This window comes from Bufo gargarizans, chromosome 1, assembly GCF_014858855.1.
Source record: "Bufo gargarizans isolate SCDJY-AF-19 chromosome 1, ASM1485885v1, whole genome shotgun sequence".
In the NCBI taxonomy this organism is placed as follows: Eukaryota; Metazoa; Chordata; class Amphibia; order Anura; family Bufonidae; genus Bufo; species Bufo gargarizans.
The window spans coordinates 38,700,344-38,719,563 of record NC_058080.1 but is presented as its reverse complement, the minus strand read 5'-3'; the positions used below and the strand labels follow the sequence as shown (position 1 = coordinate 38,719,563).

At 44.6% G+C, this 19,220-nt stretch overlaps 1 protein-coding gene across 1 annotated transcript in view; it reads left to right on the top strand.

The window, feature by feature from the left end:
• The window catches only part of UVSSA (UV stimulated scaffold protein A), a 68,531-nt gene extending 65,373 nt beyond the window's left edge, over positions 1 to 3,158 (top strand). The window contains exon 14 of the mRNA XM_044294917.1: positions 2,683 to 3,158. Within this exon, the coding sequence (XP_044150852.1) occupies positions 2,683 to 2,776 (94 nt within the window). The 3' untranslated portion in view covers positions 2,777 to 3,158. The remainder of the gene's footprint in view (positions 1 to 2,682) is intronic.
• Positions 3,159 to 19,220: the final 16,062 nt, after the last annotated feature.

Below are 19,220 nucleotides of genomic sequence, written 5' to 3'. Positions count from 1 at the left end.
CTCCGCTGTTAGTTCACATGACCATATAACGCATACAGGTGTGAATGGAGTAGAAAATGGCATACAGCTATGTATCCATATATACCACATAAAGGACCCAGCTCAGAATTATTGCTTCGACTTTAGGTGTGAATGGAGTAGAAAATGGCATACAGCTATATACCATATATACCACATAAAGGACCCAGCTCAGAAGTATGGCTTCCGCTTTGGGTGTGAATGGAGTAGAAAATGGCATACAGCTATATACCATATATACCACATAAAGGACCCAGCTCAGAAGTATTGCTTCCGCTTTGGGTGTAAATGGAGTAGAAAATGGCATACACCTATATACCACATACAGATTTCCAGAAGGACCCAGCAACAGAAGTATTACTTCCGCTTTGGGTGTGAATGGAGTAGAAAATCAAAGGAGAGAAGTACATGGAAGTTTTGAGAAGGGTTTAAAGAGGAGTAAGGAGAACCCGTTACTGGATCCAAGCCTCTTCAAATGGGTTGTTTTTCAGAAAAATTTTCATCCCAAAAGGATTGGTTGTGGTCTGGAGCCCCCTACATCACCAACCCAGTATTTGTGCACTTTCTATCCCAACACATAGATTTTTGAGGGAACTGTGCCATTTTAATATGGTACATACACATCATGGTGGGGGGGTCCAGAGGACAGAGAATCTATAATAATCAGTGGGTCTTGCTCTTTTAGACCTAACCAATGTACTGTATTATTACATAGACAACCATTGCGTTGAATTGCTGCATGTAATACTAAATCTCGCCTGTAGTGGCCGCTGCAGAGAAAAGTCTGATTTTGCCTTGGAAGGAAGACTATCTAGCACTCTCATCTTAAAGAGGATCCCCCTCCTCTTCTGACATCTCTACTGCAGTAATTACTTGCATTCCCCTTGTAATAACAACTCTGGAGCATCTAGCCTTACGGATCTATGCTGTGCCATTCCCTTATTATTCCTGCTAGAATTACTAAAAGTCTGCAATGGAGATCCAGCATGGTGTTACCAGTTGCACATTCTGACAGTATCCAATCTGGGCTAGCAGTGCCAGATTGTGCAGGGACACCCCGCCCATCTGGTAACACCCAGCTGGACCTTCATTGCAGAATAAAGCAGGAACGATAGAAGAATGGCACATCATAGAGTCATAAGAATAGATGCTATTACACGGGGAATGCGACTCTGATACGGCCACTTTAAAGCGGGTTTCCCCAAACCCAGTATTTATAGGTATAGATGATAGGTGTAAGGCCTCTTTCACACTTGCGTTGTCCGGATCCGGCGTGTACTCCACTTGCCGGAATTACACGCCGGATCCGGAAAAACGCAAGTGAACTGAAAGCATTTGAAGACGGATCCGTCTTCAAAATGCTTTCAGTGTTACTATGGCAGCCAGGACGCTATTAAAGTCCTGGTTGCCATAGTAGTAGCGGGGAGCGGGGGAGCGGTATACTTACAGTCCGCGCGGCTCCCGGGGCGCTCCAGAATGACGTCAGAGCGCCCTATGCGCATGGATGACGTGCCATGCGATCAAGTGATCCATGCGCGCGGGGCGCCCTGACGTTACTCTGGAGCGCCCCGGGAGCCGCACGGACGGTAAGTATGCCGCTCCCCGCTACACTTTACCATGGCTGCCAGGACTTTAGCGTCCCGGCAGCCATGGTAACCATTGAGAAAAAGCTAAACGTCGTATCCGGCAATGCGCCGAAACGACGTTTAGCTTAAGGCCGGATCCGGATCAATGCCTTTCAATGGGCATTCATTCCGGATCCGGCCTTGCGGCAAGTCTTCAGGATTTTTGGCCGGAGCAAAAAGCGCAGCATGCTGCGGTATTTTCTCCGGCCAAAAAACGTTCCGTTCCGGAACTGAAGACATCCTGATGCATCCTGAATGGATTTCTCTCTATTCAGAATGCATTAGGATAAAACTGATCAGGATTCTTCCGGCATAGAGCCCCGACGACGGAACTCTATGCCGGAAGACAAGAACGCAGGTGTGAAAGAGCCCGAAGATCACTGGTCACGAGAAGAGGAGTCCTATGTAAGTGTTGCGGTGGTCACACATGCTCACTACCGCGCTCATGATTGATAGGACCCCCAGCGATCATACATTTATCACCTATCGTGTATTACCATTACACGGCCATGAATATAGCCCGAGATAGTATAACCAGGGGCAGGCGGCGCATTCCATCATTTACGTACCCAAAATCAATACCAGTCTAAGGAATAGAAGTGCGAGCGGCGTCCAGAGTCGAGTCCCGAGCACAGTGTGGATAACAAGGATGCCTCGCCTTTGTCTAGTAAGAGCCCTCCTTGGACGGCTGCCATTTATCTTGTAAGGTCGGTGGTAAAGAATAATGACAAAGGTGGAGCGCACACATTAAAGCCGGAGTTCAATTTGTTTACTCCTGTTATTAAAACCATGTTGAATTAAAACTATTTGTATTGCGGTACTTAATTTAGTTAACACGTCTAATTTGTTCTGCCTCATCAGCGCAGGAGGGACGAGCGGTAATTAATGATGCCGCCTCCATTTTTCCCCTTCACAATACCCATAAACACTCCGACAAGAAAGACAGAAGAAAAAGCCAAGATGTCTGTTATTTTTGTCTGATTTTTCTATTTTTATTTTTTGTACATTTTTTTCATTTTTTATTTTTTTTATTTTGCAGGGGATCAGTAAAACGAGTGATAAGCGCAATGAACCAGATGGATAAGAGGCGACACGAAAAGTTTGCAAACCAGTTTAATTACGCATTAAATTAAAAAACCCGCCGGGGGAAGAGATAAACCGCCAAGCCACCTTCTACATGGAAGACTTGCTTTAAGGACCTTTAAAGAAAAATTGTTGTAATATATGGATATTTTATCCCTAATGTCTTAACTTATTTGCATAATTTGCTGTGCGTTATGAAATATTTTTTAAAAGATCATCTGTACAGATTTGTAGGGGATTTTAAAGAAAATTGCTGTAGTAAAAAATGTTTTTGTTTTTTTTGTTTTTGTTTTTTAATGCTGACAAAGATAAACCACCACAACCCCGAGGGTTGGAAATTGTAAACTGTTTACCGTTTATAATTTGTGACAAAAAAAAAAATTTTTTAATTTTTATCTTTATTTTTTTTAAATTAAAAATGTTTTATTTGTTTCTGATGCTTATTTGGCAGTAACATATTCACCCACGTCACTTCCTCTCCCTCGCTTTATTTGCTTGACACACAATAGGGCCAATTTTATAGGAAATTGATTAAAATTGGACTTTTATGTTCCGTTGTCCTTGATGGGATTTGAACCCAGGACTGCAGTACCAACCATTAAAAGAGTTGTAGCATCGGAGCATGAACTGGCATGAGCCCGTTCAGTTTGGAAAATATGGTCCACGTGTGGGTGCCAACTGCTGCTCATCTGTCCCAAACTCACTGCATCATAGTGATTCATCATCTCCTGCCCAACCACGAGTCTACTGTCCTGTACTCACTGCATCATAGTGATTCCTCATCTACTGTCCTGTACTCACTGCATCATAGTGATTCCTCATCTACTGTCCTGTACTCACTGCATCATAGTGATTCATCATCTCCTGTCCTGTACTCACTGCATCATGAGAGTAGTGGCCACCACTAGAGGGAGCTCTATAATAAACAATGTACAGTAAGATCCACAGCTCCCCCTAGTGGTTATCTATATAGAATTCTAAGTTCATGTAGGGAATTTGGCGCGCCATATAAAAAATGGAGTTCTAACCATTATAAAGCTTCAGTGTATTATGACATCGATCCACTCTGGATGTTGGATGTAATAATGGCAGGGAGATAAAAGGTGAATAATCACTTTAAGGGCTCATGCACATGAGCGTATCTTATTTGAGGTCCAGAAAACGTACGATTGATGTCCGTGTGCATTCCGTATTTTGCGGAACGGAACAGCTGGCCCCCTTGTCCGTAACGCGGACAATAATATGACATGTTATATTGTTGTTTTTTTACGGAATGGAACTTCCATTTTTTGCAGACCCATTGAAATGAATGGTTCTGCATACGATCCACAAAAAAACTGAACGGACACGGAAAGAAAGTACGTTTGTGTGCATGAGCCCTAAAGGTAAGATGGGCTGGCACATAATCTAAACAGATTTACTCCCCCAAGTGTCAAAAATTGATGTGCTCCGTTTTGGCGATTTTGCTACATTGTAATTAAAATTAGGACACGTCTATGGCTGCCTACTGCTGTGCGCGCACACAGCACTGCTACATGTAAAGGAAGAACCCAAGCAATGGAATCGAAGGTGGCTAAAATCTATCTCCAATGAAAGAGGTGTCAGCAGCATTTGTCGGTGGCGGACAGGGATCCAAGACCTTCTCCACTTACTAGACTGAAGCTGCTAAAGTGCGACCTGAAGGGCCCGGCAGCGTCGGCTCCTGGACCGTGTCCTTTTACTTAAAGGGAGTCTGTCACCACATTTTAGCATGTTAGACCGTTAAAACAGGGTTATGTGATCCAGCCAGAACATAAAAACGGTACCTTTGTGGTAGAAAACTGACTTTTCTTTTTGCCGAAAATGAAGTTATAAGATTATGTTCTGAGCCCTCTCAAGTGCCCAGGGCGGTCTCTCAATCCTCGGAGCCCCAGGCAGCACCTCCTAAACGGCTGATAACTCCGCCCTCCGTGCGCCTCTGCCCGCCCGTTTACTCCCCTCCCCTGTCCCTTTCCACTGTGGCTGTGCGGTCCAAATCGTAGCGGGCGCATGCGCAGTAGGTATTGCGATGCCCTGCCAGGAGCGGGTATCGCATTGCGCATGCGCCCGCTACGATTTGGACCACACAGCCGCAGTGGAAAAGGACAGGGGAGGGGAGTAAACGGGCGGGCAGAGGCGCACGGAGGGCGGGGTTATGAGCCGTTTAGGAAGTGCCTGCCTGGGGCTCCGAGGATTGAGAGACCGCCCTGGGCACTTGAGAGGGCTCAGAACATAATCTTATAACTTCATTTTCGGCAAAAAGAAAAGTCAGTTTTCTACCACAAAGGTACCGTTTTTATGTTCTGGCTGGATCACATAACCCTATTTTAACGGTCTAACATGCTAAAATGTGGTGACAGACTCCCTTTAAAAGCCAGAATGTTGGGGCTTCAGTGACCGGACCCCCAACTGATGAGAATATCAGAGGTATTCTCTAACAGCTGGTATGCTATAAATATACACGCCCCAAAAGTAAGTGGTGCTATCCGCGTGCACTCCGCTCGGTTGCGCGTGCATGTGTTTTCAGAGGAATAAGCTGCTGCCAGATGTTTTTTTTTTTCTCCCACGGGCATGCCTGCTCCTTCTTTTCTCTGAAACCTGCCACAGAGGGAGAGTTGGGACGCCCCATATACATTTTTGAATTCACTCCTGATTTTTGCTTACAAAACTGCATCAGAAAACCTGACTGTGTGACTGTGCCCTTTAGAAGATGTGAACATTTACAGTGAAAGTGCTGCAGCAGAAAGGACATGCCCCCTGAGCTGCTTTTTTTTTTTTGCATTTTATCTACATTGGTTTCTGTTTCATGTCATGATTGGGTGTTTTTTTGGATTGAATACAGGTGTTTTATGACATTTTGTAGTAAAGGATATACTATTTTGACGATACTTTGTGTTTGTGTCTTATATGCAGATCGTGAAAGCATCTTCAAACTTCCATAGATATAAAAGTCTCCTTTGGCCATCAGACAATAAAAACAGCACAGAACCCAATGAACATTAGTCAGTTTTGTCTTCATGGAGAAACTTTTCATATTAAAGGCTATGGACACCTTTAGAGGCATTTTTTTTTGTTTTTTTTACAATTGGATTTTACTCATTTTGGGCTAAAAATCATTCTTTCAATTGGTCTTTATTAAAAATATTGAGCAGTTCTGTCACAAAGGGTTAACTGTTTTCCTATTTGTGTGACTGGTACTTTCACTTTGTGGCGTCATCTAATAAACCTTATCTCTAATTTACTAAGAGGTCATAAACCCTTATTGAAGCCACATTCTTATCAATAAGATAAGAAAAGAGCTGTAATGAGTGTTTATAATGTCCGAGAGCAGAGATAAGGAGCCCGTCAGATTAGCAGGCTGGCGGAAGATAGAAAATTCATAGGCTGCTACTAGAGCATCTCAGCTCTGTACAGAAAAAAGGGCTCCATATTTGTAATAAAGACCAATTTAGCTCAAAATAAGTACAATGCAATAATATATTTTTTAAAATCCCCCCAGAGGTGTACATATCCTTTAAGTAAAGGCAATGACATCACCATCACGACCTCCATTCACTAATCATTGTAAGCCCTAAAAAAGGCACATGCACGTTATGCCCAGTGTAGGACCTAAGACGTGGAGCCTGACAGATTTCCACTTTGCTGTCTTTGTCATGACCAACACTAGGCATAACACCATTCTATCCAGAGAACTCCTTTAAAACTTCTCTCCCTACTAAGGCTCCTTCCCCTCAGTATAAGGCCTCATGCACACGACCGCTGTGTGCATCCGCGTCCGTTCCGTCATTTTTCACAGTTAAGCGGAGGTCCCATTAATTTCTATGGAGCTGTGAAAAAAAACTGATAGTCCTCCGTTTTTTCTCCGCGTCCGTGATTCCAGTTCGTCAAAAAAATATAACCTGTCTTATTCTTGTCAGTGGAAAACGGAGGACGGACCCATTCAAGTCAATGGGTCCGTCAAAAAAAAAAAAACGGATGCACAACTCGTATGTCATCCGTGTCCGCGTCCATGTCCGTTTTTTTTCTACAAGACCTTGGTGCAATAAAATTACACTTTTCATTACCCTTCCTTTTCCCCCCCTGTCAGACAAAAAAAAAAGAAGACACAAGGAAACACAACTGAAGCAAAATCGGACACGGACCACTGAAGCCAAATCACTGACAGTGAAAAAACACGTCGTGTGCATGAGGCCTATGAGTGATAAATACCTGATACTCCTTTTTTTCTCTCTGAAGTAGTGGTGAGCGAACTTCTTGAATTTTTTTTTCCGTGTTTCTAAATTTGCCATGTGCACAATGCAGGGACCATGTGTTATTTCCCCCTATAGCAGTGCGGCCAACATGTTGCTACTATTGTCGTGATTCATCAGCTCTAACACAGCACGGCAATGCTTCACTTTCCATATATGATAGGAGGGAGGGGAAGTGGGAGCAATGCTCTGCCCTGCTTTTGTTAGGGGCAGGAAGGTGTCCATGGAGGAGGACATAGAGAAGTCAGGTAAGTGGCTGGTGTGGGAACCAGACCAACACAAATGTGGAGTTATCAATAGCACCCGAGCTAGTTGCTGCAGCGTGCGCCGCCCCACAGGGCCCTGTCGCGTCCTAGTGGTGTAGTGCGGCCTAAATGTCTCTTTATGTGTGTCACTGGGCTGCTACCTGGATACTGCCGGACCCCAGGCTTTGGCTTCAAAGCAATAAAAAAGGGGGAATAATTGAGGGATAAAAGAAAGATTGAGTCCAGAGCTTGTATGTAGTTGAACAGCAGCTTTACTTGAATAAACGTTCATTAAAAACCATCGTCAAGCTTTATCTTGGTCCCAGCAGGCTTTAGCATAAGCTGGCAGGCTTTCTTAATAACTCTGCTTGCTTTCTCTCTCTGCTGTACTGACAGGCTTGCTTAATACTTTGCTTTACTTCTTTAAGCTGCACTAAATTCTGCTTAAGTCTGGTTACTGTACTTTAGGTCTGTTCTGGTGTCCTTGGATGGGGTGCCATCGACTGCTATTCCCCTCCTGACACTAAGTAAAACTTATATTCAGCTGAAGAACTCTTCGTCTTGCTGATTTCTCTTATGGTGGCCGAAGGACTATTCCTCTGGCCACTATGGCTTCCAGACATCTGCTTCCATGGTCAGCAGAGCTTAGGGTGCTCTGGCTGGCGTAGGCACGCCTAAGCGTGCCCCTGCTTACACTCCTCTCCTGTCTAGAACTAGATTCCAACTAACTGGAAACTTCTGCCCCCACCCTTCCAGCAGGATCCAGGACTCGCCCACCTCTGTCCAAAGGGGTGAGAATGGAATGGTAAGTTCCATTCTCTCTAACTTTAGCTCTGCCATTTGCACTGCCACCTGCTGGTAAACCAGGCATATTACATGAACAGAACAGTTGCATAACGAGATTAGGAATGCACAGAATAGAGGACCTGGACAGAAATACATAAATGTCATTGGTGTTAGCCCATTAGAGACAGTAGCCGGGTGCAGGAGTGGTAACACCACTCTGGGGTGTTACAAGTGCTTCTTCGCTGCTGCCACAAAACAAAAAAAAAATTGGCCCAGTGTGCGGTGAAAGACATGTACTGTTCCTTCCCGTGACATCTGTCCCAGGTGTCCACCTTGTCACATAGCGACAATTGCAAGGAGCGGCCCACGTTCTCCACCACATGACAATACAATATACAATGCAGGAATGGATGTTTTGGAAAAATAAAAGCAGCTAGGTATCTTCCAGCATGGCTGAGCGAACACCATCAGTCCCCTAAAGGCAGCAGACTCTACTAAGCGGTACGACTGCACCGCCAGCAACTTAGCCAATGGGAATTAAGCTTGCACACCATCGGGTTGCTGGGCCCGTAGAGTTGTTTCCTGGCCACACATACTGTTATCAATGACACTTCTGCACCCTGCTGTATACGCGACTCCGGGAGCAAGATGCTGCACAGTTTTTGCAGTAAAACGCGTTCAATCACACGGGTATAGCAATGCAGTTTTTGTATTTGAATGTGCAGTGTCCCTCTATGTGCTGTATGTGGGCACTTTAAACCTTTGCTGCTAACTGTCATATTTAATGTATTGTATTTTCCTAATATCAGGCTGCCATTGTCATTACATTTCTTCCCCCCTAGGTGGTGCTAGCTCCACATAGTTGATATATAGCTTGGGGTTTGCTGACTAGAGAGTTGTAGAGGAAGTAGTTAGCTGGAGTAAGAGAGGAGAAGGAAGTTAATGGAGGGGGAGAACAGGCAAGTTCCACAATGTAGCCTTTCTTTCCTCTTGGCACTGATCAAGCCTGGAGAGGACAAACCAAGAGCTTACTGCAGTCCAGCACAGTAAGTCTAAGTACGAATATAAAGCAAGTCTAGTGAAGATTAGAGCTGAGTCTAGCCAAGGGACTTCACCAGCACCAGTGACCAGGAGGACCTTAAAGGGGTATTCCCATCTTAATGATCACTGTTAAATCTGTTAATGATTTAACAGTGATCATTTTTCTAAATATATTTAATTAACTAATTCCCACCCCTTAGAAGTAAATTAACATATACTTACCTGACTGTTGTCTTCCGTCTCCCCTGGTTATGGCCACCGCTCTTCTCCGGAATCGCGGTGGCCGCGCTTGCGCAGACGACTTATTATTTTTTCCCAGCCGGCCACGCGCAGTCCCGAAAGCGCACGCTGACGCTGCGCATGCGCTATGGTGATTTCTTCCTGGCCAGTATAGTATGCTTGCCAGGAAAAAGTCACCAGGGCGTATGCGCGGCGATGTGCGCGTTCAGGAAGTGGACAGCGTGCCCGGAGCAGGTAAGTATGAAACAGCATGATGGGAATAACCCTTTAAAGGTACCTGGACACAACTGGATAATTAGTGCGCAGAATTGTCCTTTTTCCACTAAACGCCTTATGGGACATAGTGGACCTGAATATTTCAGGAGAGCATCCTGCATCAAATAATGTAGCAGAGAGTTTGCCTGCCACGAGGGAGAACGCCCATTTTGGTTTTCTCAATATAAAAGTAAGGAAACCATTATATTCAGTACCTGAGTGCTAGAAAGTGGACTTAGTTCAAAACTATTTAAGAAATAATTGTCATTCTGCCTGTTAAAGCCAAAGTATTTAGAGAACCGCTCAACTGATAATTGCCAAACCTGCATTAAGAAATTCCATCTTAAGTAACATCTGGATTATTACCTTTGATATATAAATGAACTGTAACAACTGTCCTGAGACCATTGATTCAGTAAATGTTCGACTGTGTTTTATTACAACTGACTCCTCATCCTTTCTACTACCCTCAACATTTGCACCTTATGGTGCTGGCGTCACAAACACAGGGGCCCATCCACCAAAGCACCTTAAACACCTATACCATCAAGGGCACCTCAACTTCCATCTGACTGGTGTTCCCTGCAATAGAGAGTGCCCCGGAGGATTTAGTGCTGTCTTCCCCTCCACTGCACTGCCGGCCCCGGGAGGCATCTGCTAACCGTGAGTAAATGAACTACTACTCCCATCGGCCCACCATAACTCATGTGTTGCCCCTATGGCCTGGCACGTCGCTAGAAATGCTTTTGCTGTAACTGAACAAACTTATTGAAGTAATACAAATGCAGTTTTTGCACTAAAACGTGTTCAATTACACGGATATAGTAATGCAGTTTTTGCAGTAAAATGCTTTTGCTGTAAATGAACAGTATCTTGAAGTAACACAACATGTGTTCCTTACTGGTGCCAGGAGCTTGCACTTGAAATCAGCTGCTATTGAATGTACCTGAAGTTCTACTTGCACTTAGCAAAAGAGACTGTTCTACGTTTAACTCCGGCCTCATTCTTCAGTACTATATTTACACTGCACCGATCCCCAGGGAGTACACCGTGACACAACACTTCATCAGGGCCACTACCACTCCCATCCTCTGCACCGGTTTCTCCGGGGCTCGCTGCAATAGGCCTTGATGACCCAATGCAGGCTGCATCACACGAGATGTAAAATGACTTTAGGCTGTGGTTTGTCTGTTCCTCTCCAAAAAAAAAAATTATTAAAAAGTAGTTTAAAGCAAACATGCAAGAAACAAAAAAAAAAGAATCTGAAAATAAATGTGTATTCTGCCGGCTGTATAATTTATGAAAATAAATTCATTAGAAATGATCATCCTAAAAAATGTACTAATTAGATGAGGGACATTAAGCGCCAGGATTTTCCCAATTGCTTCATTCCGTTTTTCCCTCCTAAATCCTTAATTTACATAATTAGAAGGTAATGTTTGGCCGCCATAGACCATTGCTTTCATTTATCCATCCGGCCATTAGAGAGTTTTTGCTTCTATCAGTAGACTGTAAAATATTTATGTCGATGACAAAATCAATTTGTATTTGTCATCTGGGCAGGCAGTTCCTCCGCAAACATCCCGGCTGCTAAATGTGCGGATGGGAGATCGGTTTCCCGTCTAGGCCGGGTTCACACAAGGACTGCGGCTTCGAAGGGGTTGTTCTTGGAGTAGAAAAACATGGCTGCTTTCTTCCAAAAACAGCACTACCCCCAGTCCACCGGATAGGGGATATGTCTGTTCAGCATGGGTCCGACCACTGGGCCACCCTCTGGTCACAAGAATGGGGGCCTGCGGGTCCCCGTTTGAATGGAGTGGCGGTCATATATGCACACTACCGCACCATGCAGCTCTATGGGCGAGTGTACTTGTACTTGACTATCTCCGAAAGTCCCGTAGAGTTGATTGGAGTGGCGGACATGGCGGACATGGCGGACATGCATGCATTCGAATGGGGAGTACGAGACCACATTCTTGTGCATGATGGGGGAGGCCCCAGAGGTCGTCACTTATCCCCTATTCTGTGGCTAGGGGATAAGTTACCTTAACCCCTTCCCGCCCAGCGCCGTACATGTGCAGCACAGGGCAGGTCTTTAACGATGGCGCCCGCTCGCTGTCTGCGATCAGCCTGTTTTGGTCCTTACTGACCAAGCGTATTTCTTCCTTTTTTTTTCATCGTCATCTTCCAAGAGCTATAGCTTTTTTATATGTCCCTGTATGAGGGCTTGTTGTCGTTTTTAATGGCGCCATTTTGGGGTGCACATAACTTTCTGATTCATTTTTATTAACTCTTTCTGGGAGGGAGATGGCAAAAACAGCAATACTGCCACTGAGTTTTTACGTTATAAATTTTTACGGCGTTTATTTTTCGGTATAATTACAGTGATACCAAATACATAAAGTTTTTTTTTTATGTTTTACTACTTTTGTGCAATATAACCCCTTTTTTTTAAAAGGAAGAAAATCTTTTTGCATCACCGCATCCCAAGACCCATAACTTTTATATTTTTGTGTGAGGGCTTGATTTTTGCTTGTAGTTTTCATTGGTATCATTTTGGAGTAAATTATGCTTTCTGATTGCTTGTTATTACGTTTTTTCGGTGGCAGCTCAGAATAAATGCGCAAATTCTGTCTTCTGTTTTTTACGGCGTTCACCGTCGGGGATAATTTACATGATATTTATGTAGTGTGGGTCATTATGGATGCGGTGATACCAAACATATGGAGGAGATTGTTTTTTGCTATTTTTTTCATTGAAAGCGTATTTTCAATGGAAAAAAAGCGTATTTTTTTTACTGGATTGTTTAATCGAATAAATGTGTTTTGGTTTTTTTACTTTTATTTTTACCACTTGATAGTCCCACAAGAGGACTATAACAGACAATATTTTGATTGCTTTTAAAATACAATGCACTATCAGTATAGTACATTGTATTTTTATGTCAGTGCTATACTGACATTGACCAGAGAGGCGTAGCCTGCTGGAAAATACTCAAGGCTGGCTTGGGGCCTATACCAGACCCCAGTCAGCAAGTCTATAGACACATCGGCACCCCGCGATCGCATTTGTGGGGTGCCGATGGTAGACAGAGGAAGCATATAAAGCATTAAACAGCCCGGATCGGCACTTCTGCCGGTCTGGGCTGTTAGAGCAGGAGAGCAGCTCTCATGTGAGAGCCGAGCCCCCGCTCCCAGCTGCACTGGGGACTCGTGCAGCGCTTAGACTGGGCCGCCGTGAAAAAGCGGCGGCCCAACCTAAGGCCCCTTAGTGACCGGCGTAAAAAGGTATGGGACAACCCATTTAAAGGGATTGTATGGGACTGTCTGTAATCTGCCTCTTGTCTCATCAGAGGTTCAGATTGCTGCTCTGTCACCCTCATGCTTTACACTGCAACTCTGCATTTTCTGTCAGCTTTCTAAACAAGCTTACCAAGAAAGAACATTTACATTACTGACATTTCTAAGAAATTGCTCATTTTTACTATAATATCACATCACATCTGCAGTGCGAGGGCCTTGACAATCCACCTCATAATATGTCAGCTTCTGGGGAAAGCTGGAAGTTGGTGGGAATATGCAGCTCTTAGGTCATATTTGGCAGTTTTCTGCACCAAAAATCCATATTCAAGTACGCAAAAATGGGAGACATTAGTATCATGCTGAGGGTTGTATGCTCAAACCCACATGCAGTCGTGCATATATACAGGGGAGCAAATCCTGCACTTGTGGCCCGTTGCTAATGGCGATCCCCAGCAAAATGCATACGGTGGAGGATGCCCGCGGCGAACCACAAGTACCACAATAGACATCTCACACAAGGTAACAAGTGCGTATGTCAATCAATATAACAATATAACAAAACAATAACAAATACAGGTGCACTCTGCGGTCTCACTAAACCCTCAAACTGATTTTAAAATTGAGAGATTAGTCAACATGTCCTACGGTGTAGAACATGTCTAAGCCCGGGCACCACATCAAGGTTTCTCAAGTAGCCCGAGACCTAACACTCTCCTACCTGAGCCGTATGGGCGATACCAGGAGCCAGTGGGCAAATTACAGGAGCGTGAGGCCGACTCACAAACAGCTCACCAGTTACCTCCAGCATGTAACCATGCTTGCAATGGGAGGAGGGAGGAGTCTGCGAGTCCCACTCAAGACTGACTGATATGGCCCAGGCCTCACAGGTGCACCTAAATGTGGCCTGTGGATGGAAAACAGGCACATTTAAATTGGAGTTTATACACCTCCAGGAATCTCTATATACAAACTGAAAAGAATGGCGTGGTATTAGCAGGAGGTGCTCAAACCCACATGCAGTTGTGCATATATATATAGGGGAGCACCTCCTGCTAATGCCACCCTGTCTTAGTTTGTATATATAGATTCCTGGAGGTGTATAAACTCCAATTTAAATGTGCCTGTTTTCCATCCACAGGCCACATTTAGGTGCACCTGCGAGGCCTGGGCCATATCAGTCAGTCTTGAGTGGGACTCGCAGACTCCTCCCTCCTCCCATTGCAAGCATGGTTACATGCTGGAGGTAACTGGTGAGCTGTTTGTGAGTCGGCCTCACGCTCCTGTAATTTGCCCACTGGCTCCTGGTATCGCCCATACGGCTCAGGTAGGAGAGCGTTAGGTCTCGGGCTACTTGAGAAACCTTGGCGCGGTGCTCGGGCTCAGACATGTCCTCCACTGTAGGACATGTTGACTATTCTCTCAATTTTAAAATCAGTTTGAGGGTTTAGTGAGACTGCAGAGTGCACCTGTATTTGTTATTGTTTTGTTATATTGAGGGTTGTATGCCTTGCACAGTGTGAGACATTTCCTTGCATATGGAGCATGGCTGAGACATTTTGACTCCCGGAGGAACATTGGGCTTCATTTGTCAAAACTGTCTGTGTTGCCCATAGCAACCAATCAGAGCTCAGCTTTCATTTCTTAAACTGCTCTGGGAACATAAAAGCTGAGCTCTGATAGGATGCTATGGGCAACCGAGAGGTTATATAAATGAGGCCTTTTGTTTATATGTGACCCACACATCCCTCTCTAAGCACTGACCTTCGGGGCCCCCAGCCCTCGCTTCCCTGGGAACCTATCTAGGGATCAGTCACAGACAAGAAGTTTTGTCCATTGAAGGGGTTATCCTACAAAAGTTGTCACCTATCCAATATCGGATCATGGGGGATTCTGACCACTGGGACAATTAGTAATCCCACCAACAAGGGGCCCTCAGAGTCCCCTCTCTGAATGGTAGTGCACCACGTCGGTCCATTGCTCCATACACCACCAGCCTCATAGAAGTCATAGGAGCGGTAGTGCACCACGTCGGTCCATTGCTCCATTCACTGCCAGCCTCATAGAAGTCAATGAAGCGGTAGTGCACCATGTCGGTCCATTGCTCCATTCACCGCCAGCCTCATAGAAGTCAATGGAGCGGTAGTGCACCACATCGATCCATTGCTCCATTCACTGCCAGCCTCATAGAAGTCAATGAAGCGGTAGTGCACCACATCGATCCATTGCTCCATTCACCGCCAGCCTCATAGAAGTCAATGAAGCGGTAGTGCACCATGTCGGTCCATTGCTCCATTCACCGCCAGCCTCATAGAAGTCAATGGAGCGGTAGTGCACCACATCGATCCATTGCTCCATTCACCGCCAGCCTCATAGAAGTCAATGGAGCGGTAGTGCACCACGTCGGTCCATTGCTCCATTCACAGCCAGCCTCATAGAAGTCAATGGAGCGGTAGTGCACCATGTCGGTCCATTGCTCCATTCACAGCCAGCCTCATTGAAGTCAATGGAGTGGTAGTGCACCATGTCGGTCCATTGCTCCATTCACCGCCAGCCTCATAGAAGTCAATGGAGCGGTAGTGCACCACATCGATCCATTGCTCCTTACACCGCCAGCCTCATAGAAGTCAATGGAGCGGTAGTGCACCACGTCGGTCCATTGCTCCATTCACTGCCAGCCTCATAGAAGTCAATGGAGTGGTGGCCCAACATATGTACTACCGTTCCATTCAAAGAAGGATTTGGGATCCCTTGTTCTTGGACATCTCTAGGGGTCCCAGCGGTCACACCCTTGTCATCTATTTATAGCCTATCCTGTGGATATGTGATAAATACTTTTCATGGGATAACTCCATTAACATAGGGAACACCTTAAAGGGGTTTCCCGGAGTATTATATTGATGGCCTATCCTTAGTATAGGTCGTCAATATCTGATTGGTGGGGTTCCGACTCCCGGAGCTCCGGTGAGCGTTGCGGCCTCCTCTCTGCATACCAAATACAGTGCCATCCTTTGTGTAGTGGCTGTGCTTGGTACTGCAGCCCAGGCCCATCCATGTGAATAGGGTTGAGCTGCACCTAGGTCATGTGACCGATGAGTGTGAAGTCATTCACCAGAGCTCCATGGCCTCCCCAAACAGCTGATCGAAGGGGATGCCGGGATTGGGACCCCCACTAATCAGATATAGATGACCTACACTGAGACATAGTAGCTGCATACACCAACCAGTAGGATGGGGGTCATTTATCAAAGACCAACGTTTATGCTGGTGTCTGATAACCCCTGCACTGCTGAAGGAAATGCCTAATTTATGAGGAGGTGCAAAAGTTAGGGTTTTTTTTAAGTCACAAAATGACTTTTTTTTTTACTCCAAACACTAAGTAAATGACCCCCTGCATGTGTAATGGAGACAGTTTGCAAAGTTGCTTCATTTGGGTTTTTTCTTAGATGCATTGCAGCAAGGAACAAGTGGTTGCAGAAGTCTTAGCACCCTGTGTTCCTTGGGGCTTGTTCACACACTGCAGTTTTTGCATCATTTATTGTCAGACAAAACCAGGATTGGATCCAAAAATGTGGAGTTCCACTTGTCTTTTATACGTTTTCTCCTGAATATGGACACCATGCTGCCGTGTGTGAATAGGGCCTAGGAGAGAAAACCCCGGGGGTGCAGGCTGATCTCGTCCTAAGGGCTGACACAGCTGGCTGCTTCACAGCTGAAGTGTCGTTACAGCAGGGTAGGGAGCTGCACAGGTGTCCTATGGCGGTACAAACCGCATCACTTTACACACCTGGTAAACATGGACACTGACTGGAAGAAAGGAGGTCACATACTTTTCACCAGCGTAATGTGCTGATCGCCATCCGATGGCTCTCCCTCCGGCTGTTGCAAAACTACCATTCCCAGCATACGGCTACTGGGGCTTGTTGGGAGTTATGGTTTTCCAATGGTTGGAGACTGGAGATCATTAGTGTAGTGTCTCTAGCTGCCACCATGTTGACTTAAAGGGGTTTTGCCAATTCAGCAAATAGCATTTATTATGCAGAGAGAGTTTCCATGGTTACGACCACCCTGCAGCCCCGCAGAGGTGGCCGTGCTTGCACACTTGCTTGCAGCGGCGGTCTTAAAGGGGTTCTCTCACTTCAGCAAGTGGCATTTATCATGTAGAGAAAGTTAACACAATACTAATGTATTGTGATTTTCCATATTGCCTCCTTTGCTGGCTGGATTCATTTTTCCATCACATTATACACTGCTCGTTTCCAGGGTTACGACCACCCTGCAATCCATCAGTGGTGGTCGTGCTTGCACACTATAGGAAAAAGTGCCAGCCTCTCTGGTGGCGGGGATCGTGGGAGTGCACATTGGCTGGTGCTTTTTTTCTATTGTGTGCAAGCACGACCACTGCTGCTGGGCTGCAGGGTGGTCGTAACCATGGAAACTTTCTCTGCATAATAAATGCAAAACCCCTTTAATTACAGTTTATGTCTATAGAAGTGTAAACTGCATGTATGCTGCCCACAGGCAAAACAGTATGATGGGAGTAGTGCTTCCTAAAATACATGGCTAAAATTTTCCGGTATTGAGATCTGTCATAGGGTCTCAATACCGGGAAAAAAAAAAAAAAAAACGCTTCCGTTTTGTCCCCATTCATTGTCAATGGGGACAAAATGTAACTGAACAGAACGGAATTCTCCAAAAGGCATTCCGTTCCGTTCTCATTCCGGACAGTTTGCTTTCCGTCCTGGGATGCGGAGCAAGACCCACAATGCAAGTCAATGGGGACGGATCCGTTTTCTCTGACACAATATGACACAATAGAAAACGGATTCGTCCCCCGTTGACTTTCAATAGAGTTCATGACAGATCCATCTTGGCAATGTTAAAGATAATACAACCAGATCCGTTCATAACGGATGCAGATGGTTGTATTATCAGTAAAGGTACTTTCACACTTGTGGCAGAGGATCCGGCAATCCGGTCGCAAACTGATGGCATTTGTCAGACGGATCCGGATCCGTCTGACAAATGCATTGAAATAGCCGATCCGTCTCTCTGGTGTCATCCGGAAAAACGGATCCGGAATTAATTATTATTTTTTTTGCATTTTTAAAGGTCTGCGCATGCAAAACGTAAAAGGGACTGAACCGAAGACATCCTGATGCATCCTGAACGGATTTATCTCCATTCAGAATGCATTAGGATAAAACTGGTCAGCTCTTTTCCGGTATTGAGCCCCTAGGACGGAACTCTATGCCGGAAAAGAAAAACACTAGTGTGAAAGTAGCCCTAGCGTAAGCGTTTTTGGTGATTCATGACGGATCCAGCAAAAACGTGTGAAAGTAGCTTAACCCAGCGCTGTCCTTGGTGCTGAAATGTGATGTTCCCATGCAGTATGAGCTTCCTATACTACAGGATAGATAGATAGATAGATAGATAGATAGGAGATAGATAGGAGATAGATAGATAGATAGATAGATAGATAGATAGATATGAGATAGATAGATAGATAGATAGATAGGAGATAGATAGATAGATAGATAGATAATAGATAGATAATAGATAGGAGATAGATAGATACAGATAGATAGATAGGAGATAGATAGATAGATAGATAGATAGAAGATAGATAGATAATAGATAGATAATAGATAGATAGATAGATATGAGATAGATAGATAGGAGATAGATAGGAGATAGATAGATAGATAGATAGATAGATAGATAGATAGATAGATATGAGATAGATAGATAGATAGATAGATAGATAGATAATAGATAGATAGATAGATAGATAGATAATAGATAGATAGATAGATAGATAGAAGATAGATAGATAGATAATAGATAGATAATAGATAGATAGATAGATAGATAGATAGATAGATATGAGATAGATAATAGATAGATAGATAGATATGAGATAGATAGATAATAGATAGATAGATAGATAGATAGATAGGAGATAGATAGAGAGATAGATAGGAGATAGATAGATAGATAGATAGATAGATAGATAGATAGATAGATAATAGATAGATAGATAGATAGATAGATAGATAGATAGATAGATGCAGTATCATACAGAACTAAATCCTACCCGTCAGATACTGCTTTCCCCCAGTCTGCACCACTACACTGACAGTGGTTCCCAGCAAAACCAGAGGGTCGGCCTGTATTATGTAAAATAGAAGCAGGGGGGTTCACAGAGGAGCTGTAAACAGTTTAGAGAATATTTTTGCTTTAAGGGATCTACATATCCTCAGGATGGGTCATCAATATCAGATCAATGGGCTTCAGACCCCCGGCACCCCGCCAATCACCCGCAGGCCCCCTATACTATAAAGGGCATGGAGCCTGATG